This window comes from Zingiber officinale, chromosome 4A, assembly GCF_018446385.1.
Source record: "Zingiber officinale cultivar Zhangliang chromosome 4A, Zo_v1.1, whole genome shotgun sequence".
Classification (NCBI taxonomy): Eukaryota; Viridiplantae; Streptophyta; class Magnoliopsida; order Zingiberales; family Zingiberaceae; genus Zingiber; species Zingiber officinale.
The window spans coordinates 155033802-155043661 of record NC_055992.1 but is presented as its reverse complement, the minus strand read 5'-3'; the positions used below and the strand labels follow the sequence as shown (position 1 = coordinate 155043661).

The following is a 9860-nucleotide window of genomic DNA, read 5'->3' as shown; positions in this document are numbered from 1 at the left end:
ATTAAGTTGTTTTGAATCAAAATTATTACACAAGGACTAAGTAAAACTTTGATGGTTCCATCAGATTAAAAGGTAAAGAAATGTTTTTTTCAAATAATAAAAATCAAATTTTGTTTTAATAATTTTTCATTAATATTTTAAATTCATCGGACCGCGTATTACAATAGTTATGGAATATATTATAATAGGTACAGTTTCATAACTATTATAATTATAATGTGAATGGTAGAAAAATATGATTAAATATATATTATAATATGAATATTTTGTAATGGATTTAGTATATATTATAGTAATTATAAAATTATAATTATTACAATCAGTTATAACCGTTACCAATGCATCCACTCATAATTTAGATGAAGATAATAATATGACTGAATAATTATATATGATTGAAACGTGGGATATTTTTTTTATAAAAAATTAAAATGAAACGTATTGTAAGACAATAAATGCCAGATCGGACTTGAAAAATAAGACAATAGAGGTCAGGTCAGGCGTACTTCCACGTTGCTGCTAGCGTACTTGTTTGTGTTCCTGTCAGGAAAAATAAATGCCTGATTAATTGGTTGGGATGTTAGGTAACTCTTTATGGATAAATTTTGATTGATTAAAATTTAAGAGATAATTATTTTTTGGTTGATTTAATTGTTTCTATTTTGTGTTGTTGATTTTATTAAAACTAAATTGTGTCAGTTGGATATAAAAATACTAAAATAATTATATCTTTTTACGAAATAATTCTATGATGTATAAAATTAAAATTGCATTTTAAAAAAGTTGAATTATATAATATAAAAGATTATTATTTCTAAAATTCATTATCTTTGTAAATATGTTAAATCATGTCAATCTATTTATATATTTAGGTTATATTATGCCAAATATTTAAAATATTTTTTTAATTTGTAACATAAAGTTTTATGTCAATTAACTATGATTTTCTTATGTTATATCATACAAGTTGTTTTGATTTGTGTTTTTGTTTACTCTTCATTCTCAAATAATCACAAGATAGGTTTTTAATACTAATGGGAGAATCATGATAATTTTTCAAAACTAAATTATTAGTGATAGAATACAAAATATTTCTTTTCTATGTTATAACAAATCATTGAGTTTTTTTTATATTATAAAATAGGAGTGTGTTTTGATTTTTAAGATGTCTATTCTTGAATCTCAAATAATCACAAGGTAAAATTCTTAATGTTGAAGAAAAATAGATGATGATATCTATTATGCCCTTACAAATCCAATTAGAAATCACAAACTTTGATCAGTTTGTTTAATGATAATTAAAATATATTTTTGTTAGGATTTCAACTTTGCAATATGACCAAAACATATTATATTTTTGTTCTGATCTCATATGTATGTTCTGATAATTATTGCCGTAAACAGCTTTCACAGAACAAAACTTCTAGAATAAGATATTAGAAATTTTTTTAATTAACATATGATTTTGTAGCCTATTATATTTTTATATTATAAGATTTTTGTTATATCAGTTTCATTTTGTTAGTTATATTTTCGGGTTTCTTTTTTCCATAAGAGACTTTATAAAATGCATATCTAATTTTCTATTCTATCTTAAATCGAATATCTTGAAAATTCAAAGCACTTATATATCTTAGCTCACCTTCAAAATCCTCTCGGGACGATTTAATAGTTAGCGTATGAAATATTATTATCATAAGATCTAAGATTCGAATCTCGACAAAGACGACATAAATGTCTCTCTTATGTGTTAATCATTATTCCAAAGACTAGTAGCCGTCTGTGATTTATTTTCTACGTATTAATCCTGGAATGAGTTGACGGAAATATTAAGTGATGACGAATATATTCATCTTTTACTACTATATTTAAAAAAATATTAATTTTTTTCAACTTCAAATTAAGTTCATATATGAACTCTTCACCCTTCCAAATATATATATATATATATATATATATATATATATATATATATATATATTAGTTTGTGATTTACAGTTATTTTGGTCAATCAATCAAGTAGTTTAGAGTCAAAATTATTTGATGAACAAAAGGACAGAGAAAAACTTTGACGTGTTCAAGGGCTGATGTAAATAATAATAATAATAATCTCAACAGTCTTCGCCTGTATTGGACCTTGCCTTGCGTGAGAAAGTAGCAATCATAAGCAAGCTTGAGATCGTTCCCAGGAAAATATGGGGCAGCAGCAGCAGCTGAAAGACAGATAGAGCTACTTTAGCCTAGCGAAAGCATTCTAAAGTTAGTTTTTTACTTGATTGTTTTCTCAGTCTCTTGATCCATTTTCCATCCTTTCCTTTGTGCTATTTCTTTCCTCTGTCATTATAATCTTCAAGGAGGAATCCTTTGTGCTGTTTTCCTTGTGCTATTTCCTTCCTCTGTTTGATAGCTGCATTTATAACTATTTGAATCATTGTAAATTCTAAAGGGCAAATCCTTTGGAATCAAGATGAATAACACAGAAGTTGAGAGGCTGGAAATGGACTGGGTAATCTCATTGGAGAATAGGCTGTCAGACACAAATTTGTGGGACAGAAAAAGAGGGGCAACAATATACAGAGTCCCGGATATCATGAAAAAGGTCGACCCTCAAGCATATGAGCCATTGATTGTCTCGCTCGGCCCCTACCACCATGGCAAACCTCATCTACAGGCCATGAATCAGCTCAAATGGAAGTACCTCAAGGCTGTCCTCCATCTGAACTGTGATATGGTCTTGAAGGACTATCTGGATCTGATCAAGGGTCTGGAAACGCGAGCACGCGGTGCCTACTCGGAGGAAGTGAACATGAGCAGCAACAGTTTTGTGGAAATGATGTTGCTAGACGGCTGCTTTGTGATGCTTACCATAACGGGGTGGATCGACCCGATGGAGATTTCAAAAGAGAGTACCTTGTGGACTCGTTTTAATGCACTGCAAGATATCTTCATTCTCGAAAACCAGCTTCCGTTCTTTCTTCTTGAAACTTTGTTCCTATCTGCATTTCCTCAGTACGACCGTGATTTCTTTAGAAGTCTAACATTCATGTTCATCCGAAAATATTTCTTCAGTAACATTGAATTTACCTCCGACAATGAGACTATTCACCACATAATTCATCTTTTTCTTTCTTGCATTGATCCGACAACAAACAATGGCAATGGCAATGGCAATGGCAATGACAACGGCAACCAGTCCTCCACATTTGGCTTCCTCTGCAACTCTAAACTAGTTGAAACAGTATGCGTCTCGTTGCCATCAAAGCTGCGCTCCTCTTTGTTATCGCAGGTGAACTCTAAGATGTGCACTGGTCGAGATGCTAACCCCGAGGAGGATCTCCCTGTCCCTGACTTACCATGGATTCCCAATGCTACAGTATGCAATGAAGCTAGAATTCACTTCAAAAGAAAACAGAAAGCCAAGAGTTTCCTGGACATTACATTTCATAAAGGCAAGTTGGAGATTCCCCAAATTCACATATACTACCCCACCAACTCGCTCTTGAGAAATCTTATCGCGTACGAGCAATGTTCAACTGATTCCAAGTTCCGTGTCACATCCTATGCGGTGTTTATGGACTACCTCATCGATACGGCAGCAGATGTCGAACTGCTTCAACAACATGAGATCATTATTAGCGATTTAGGGGACAGCCAAGAAATTGCCACTCTATTTAGCAAGCTTAACACGAATCTATGCTATAACTCAGAAGATTTCTACATTGCGGACGTCATCTTTGCCATGAAGAAGCACCACGACACTAGATGCAACAAATGGCGCGCAAGGTTGAATCGCGACTACTTTAGTAGTCCTTGGGCAGCTATCTCATTATTTGGTGTTCTTGCCCTATTTGTTCTCACTGTGATACAAACCACGTATACTGTTCTGAGCTATTATCCGTCGCACTAGCTTCCTCACTTAAAAGTAGAACAAGGGAATGTTTGTTGTTGTTGTTTATAAACTAATTTTTGTTGCTTATGATGTATCATATGCATGTGTACGACGAGATGTCATGTGTTCTTTTCATGCTGTCTGATGTGTATAAACGGTAAGTGCACGAAGTGTCATCAAGCTATAAAAATATATTGATCCCATAATAACTGATAGTTAAGTGCTAGTTTACTTAATAAATTCAATTATCTAAACTAATCACGAGGAAGAGGTTGTTCTAGAACTAGAGATCTTAGTAAGAATAGTAGAGTTCAGTGAGAGAAGATTTGAATGAGAAGAGAGAGGAGTGTGATATGAGGGTATTTGATTTGGAAAAGTAATTTTAGGATTTCAATTTTATCATAATGATTGTAAACACCCAATTTATATTTGGTTTCCTATCTTCAATGATTGTTTATGTAGGTAGACTATCCTAGGGTATCCGATGTGGACTTTTGAAACTATGTACATCTGCGTATCCATTCTAATTCATCGTCAACTTTCAGAGCGACAAAGCTAAGGGATTACTTTCCTAAGGAGATCCCTATTACATGATCCCATAACCCCCGAGTTGCCTTCTTCTACTATGTGGCGACTAATTGAAATTTATCCATTAAGATCTATGATAGTCTATCACTCCTTGTGGCATACCAATCTACTGTCATAGCCGACTCTTCATTCATGTTTTTATGGATCAGAGGATTGTGTTTTCCTTTCGGTTCATCCTCAAATCCTCGTGAAATATGAATCTCATGCTTTTGGCATCGAGATTGTATGTACACAGTAGATCCGGATCACAAACACACATATCATTGAATAAGAAGCAATCAAACTCAATAGACTCAAAAGAAATAGTGTTTACATATCATAGGGTCAATCCCTAATCCTAGAATCAAGAGTCTACTTCATAGAAACGGAGTTACAAACAGAGATTATCATTCCAACAGTTGCAATCAAGACAAAATTCAGAAAAAAGAGAAGGGAAGCTTAGTCTTGATGCATGAGATCATCTTCGAATGCTCCTTGATCTAAATTGTGGACGTGAGGGCATCAAATCCCCTTGTGATCGCCCTCCAAAATCTTCTTAGGTCCCTTGGACGACTCCCCAATCCAGATCCCCTTTCTAGATTTAAATCATCCTTTTATAGGTGAGTTGCAGGTGCCCAACATAGCCCCGTGGTGACTAGCACGCCCACCTATGTTGGATGTTGTGTCCTCTGTCAGGATATGACATGACCCGTGTCGATCGGCACAAGGGCCCGTGGTAGGCTTTGGAAAAACTCTAGTAATCGGACACGGGTTGTGCCGATTGGTACAGGCCTTATAGCGAGCTCTGGAACTTCAATCATATGACCTCTAAATTGGCCACGGTCCATGCTGGCTGGCACGACAAGTCGTGGTAGGCTCTGGAGTATCTTTGGAAGTTGGTCGTAGCTCCATTTTTGCTCCTTATCGCGGCTTATCAAAAGAAATAAATGGGAGCAGTTCTCTGAACTAGGAAATATCAAAATGAAGCACAAAGAGATAAAAACATGAAATATATGTATATCAAATGGGATAAGATGTGCTTCAAACTATAATAAAAAACCTATATGAACACATATCAAAATCCCCTAGACCAAACCTTTGCTTGTCCTCAAGCTACCCTAAAGTTTAAGTGCACAGTGCATAATTGGCTCCTAAAGTTTTCAAATTCCACCCGAAGTCAAGTCGTCATTCCATCGTGTTCCCAAAGTTTCCAATATTAAGCACTTATCTGTCATACAGGAGGTTCATTCCCTCTTCATAGTACAAAGTCTCAAAGGAATGCTCAGTATTAAAAGAAATTGATAAGTGCGTCTCCAGTAACTTAACTTAGTCTCAAAAGGGCATATTATCATTTCCACCTATGACAACCATTTTTTATCTCATTTTTTTGCCACTTGGAATGTTTTTATCCCATTATTGCTTTTCAAATTTTCATTCTCTTTTATTATTATTATTATTATTATTATTATTATTATACAAATGAGATTTTGATTTTTTTTTTCAAATGGGTTGGCACAAATCCAAGCATATCTAGTAATTGAAATGTTAGGAGAAGGCCACCTACAGTCACCAAGGTACTAGTCTGACAAGATGAATCATGATTACATCGTACTAAATCAACCTTTCAAAAATAAACCATAAATGAAGTGTAATGGGTCAACTACCAAGCAGGCATTTGATGAAACATTATCAACTCAACAATGCTTTTACAATCTTACTACAAGATATATAGGAGAATATGAATTGCCAAAAGTCAAGGAAAACATTCACATGATATCACCAAGGCTAAACACATCAAAATTTTGCTTAAAGGACAAAGTCATGCATGTGTGCTTTAATACAAATCCAAAAGATCAACATAAACTAAACATAATAATACATCTATCGACCTAGAATAGGTTATAGGCATCATCAAATAATACTTACAAAAGAAAAATGTGGAGGACGACTAAAGGAAGGCATCTCGGCATTACTTGAATCTTGGGAGTTTAGGTGACGATGTCATAGACACATACGCCTAGTCTAAGCAGCTCTTAGCTCCTCTGCTCCATAGTGGTATTCTTCCCTTTCCCATTGTTGCCGTTGTTCATTCATGAACTGCCCCATCTCATCCAGAAACTACCTCTCATCTTGCCACACGGTTTTCTCTTATTACCTCCTTCCTGCCTCAGCTTGAAAATACAACTCAACCTCATCATAATGCATCTTTACCCTCTGGAAGTGCCTTGTTAGCCCATCAAATCCACCACTCCAATGCCACCCTTGCCGCTCAAAATACAGCTTTAATGTACTATCAAGGCTAGTACGAAAGTAAAAAAAAAAAATCATATACATGTTCAAAATGAGAAAAAGAGGGTCCAACCAGTTTAATGTTTACCGTGGATGGCTCATCCCTAAATTCTGGCGGCTCTACTCTATCTACAGGAGATCTCTTTATGTCAAGCTGAACTACTGGTATGTGGGGCATCTCAGAAGGAGCCAGGTGTGATTCTCTAGTTTGAGAGATTGGTGGGACTCAATCTAACCTCCAATTCTCAGGGTTGGTGATAGTGGCGCATTAAACATTTGGTAGTTTAAAAGGTGCCCAATCGTTCATTCAAAGCCAAATGAATCTCCATCATGAACAAACATCTAAGTTGCTAGATACACTCCTATATCAATATTCAAATTCCCTTCTAGGATCTCCAACTCACCCAAGTTGTAATCGAGGTTTTGAGCAATATAGGTAATAAACCCACCAATTATTATTGTCCTAGATGGAGCTTTCCCATCTTTGACAAGGTGTCTAATAAAATGAGAGCCAAAATCAATACTCCCTCCATGCACCATATACCAAAGGCATAAAATTTCACTAAGCTTTACAACTTTTTCACTATCTTCTCTTTCAAAAATGCTATTGGTCATCACTTTATAGAGGTATCAGAATACAAGATTTTTAAGTTGAGAAGCTTTTGCCATTAAAGAGTCATATTCATTCTCTCCAGTCAATTTCTTCCAAAATATTGTGGCATTAAAGTCCTTTGGTATTCTTCTCTCCCCTCAGCAGGAAATTCAGAAAAAATAATTAAATTATTTCAATGTCCATTCATAATCATCATTAAACATTCGGAATGTAATCTTATCCTCCTCGCACTTCCTTCTAGTTAAGTTTTTAGCTTCCTGATAACTTAAGAATTCAAGAGTTGTTCTAGTTTAAGTGGGGTAATGTGTTGATACCGATAGGCTGGCTAGAGGGGGATGAATAGTCTGTAAGTTAGAAATTTGAATCTCTTGCTATCAAACTTAGCAAGGAACACATATTAATTTTAAACAAATAAAAATATAAACAAATACTTAGATTACAACCGGAGAGATTGCTAATCTAAAGCGATGTAAAACTCACTAAAAGAACTCATTCGTGAAGGTGAAGTAGCCTTTTATCGTAATTAAGCACAAACAGTAAAAATCGGATTTGTAGATGAAAGTACAGAGAGTATTCTATTAGACTTCGAGCACCAGAGCTCTATTTATAGCTCACTGATAGAAGTTAGTCATTTGCTGACATGACACCTCTTGAGCACCTAGACTCGGTTTGAGTGCCTAAATTTGATCGACTCGATCCACTCCTCAATGGCTTCTTTCCAGTAGATCAAGGCTTCCTGGGCGCCTAAACCCGATCCAAGTGCCTAGAGTCGGCTGACGTGCATTCTGTATTGATCCGCTTCGATGCAACACTTGCTAACGTGGTGAAACAGTCCAGGCACTTGGACCTGGTCCGGGCGTCTGGACCCCGTCAACTTAGAAATTGGCTCGTCCGGTCACTTGGGTGATTTTTCGGCTATCCAAAGTTGTGTTCACCCAAACAATCACCCGACCTAATTTCGACCTTCTCCTTGAACAGTCTTCCTCTCCAGCTTCTCGTCCCTCGGAAGCACTGGCGTGTCATTCTCATCCGTTGGTGTACTCTTCCTCAACTCATCATCCCTTAGATGCTCTAAGCTCATCGACTCACTTCCCGTGTCATCCTTCTTGCTCATTGCGTCTTCCGCTCGACTTCTTATATTTCTAAGTTCCTATATACTTAGATGCAAGAGATTAAAACTGCAAAACTTAACTTAACTCAGTTGATCACATCAAAACTAATTTGGGGTATTTACAACTGAGTTAGTTTTGATGTGATCAACTGAGTTAAGTTAGGATAAAATAAATAATAAAATAATTTATTCTAAAATAAATCAATTTGCAATTTAGAACAAATAATAAGTTTACAATAAATGTAAAAAATGTTATACCTCCCTTTTAATTTAATTTCTAATTTCTCTCCCTTTAATCATATAAAAAGAATTTATTATGAAAAATATGAAAAAAAGTTAGAAAAATATTGAAAATTTTTTCTAGGGGTTTTAAATAGAGGAAACAGGAATGTGTCTTTGTATCGAAATTATTTGTCAAAGATAGTAATTTTTTTACTAATTAATTCTCTATGTACAAAAATAATTTAAAGATTATTTTTTAGTTTTATAAAGTACTGAAAATTTTTATTATGGTCAAACAAAAATAATAGGATCAAGATAAAAATTTTCATGACAAATATATTTTTATTTTGACTAGAATAAATATTTTTAAGGAGAAATAATCATTTTAGAATTTAAATGATTAAAAACAGAATTTGTCATCTAAAAATATTACTTATTTTTTAAATATCCAAAATATAACATTCTTTAGCTAATAAATCAGGTTTTTAAAAATTAATTTCTAAAAAATTTAAAATTTTAAAAATATATTTTTTGATTAAAAAATTCATAAAAATTATATAATAATTGAAAAAATCTCAAAAAAAATAAGATAACATAAAACATAATTTATTATCAATGAAAAATTAAGTTTTTCAAAAATAAATTTTTGAAACATTTTAATTTTATTTTTTTCAAAAAAAATTAAAAATAATAAAATGGTCAAAAAATCTTATTTTTTTTTAATAGATAATATTTTTATTTTTTTTTAGAAAAAAATTTAAATAAAAAATATAAACCAAAGATTTATGAAATAATTAATTTTACTAAAAGTATAAAAATTAAACCAAATTAAATTTAAGCATGCACATAAACTTAATTTAATAGGCTAATTAGAAACCCAAAATAAATTTCTACCTCCTGGATTAATTAAATTTTTTCTAGAAATATAATTTCTATGTGCTTTTATTATTTGATTCCTATGGTCTCTAACATAGTAATTAAGTCTTCTATAATTTCTAAAATTTGACAATCGTGATAAATTTGAGTTTGAGCATGTAGTGTCCTTTTTCAACAATTGTATTTGCTCTTTTAGTTTTTCATTTTCATTCTTAAGTTTGTCAAAATTTTCAACTAGGCATGTATAGTTATTCTTTGAATCTAAATCTTTTGACCTAGTTTTACATTGAGAT

General features: G+C 33.2%; 1 protein-coding gene across 1 annotated transcript; it reads left to right on the top strand.

The window, feature by feature from the left end:
• Nucleotides 1–2132: 2132 nt before the first annotated feature.
• LOC121973816 (UPF0481 protein At3g47200-like) lies at nt 2133–4059 on the top strand. Its single transcript, XM_042525168.1, has 2 exons — nt 2133–2259; nt 2447–4059. Exon 2 carries the CDS (start codon nt 2468–2470, stop codon nt 3905–3907), a length of 1440 nt encoding a protein of 479 aa, XP_042381102.1. The 5' UTR covers nt 2133–2259; nt 2447–2467; the 3' UTR covers nt 3908–4059.
• The last annotated feature ends 5801 nt before the right edge of the window (nt 4060–9860 follow it).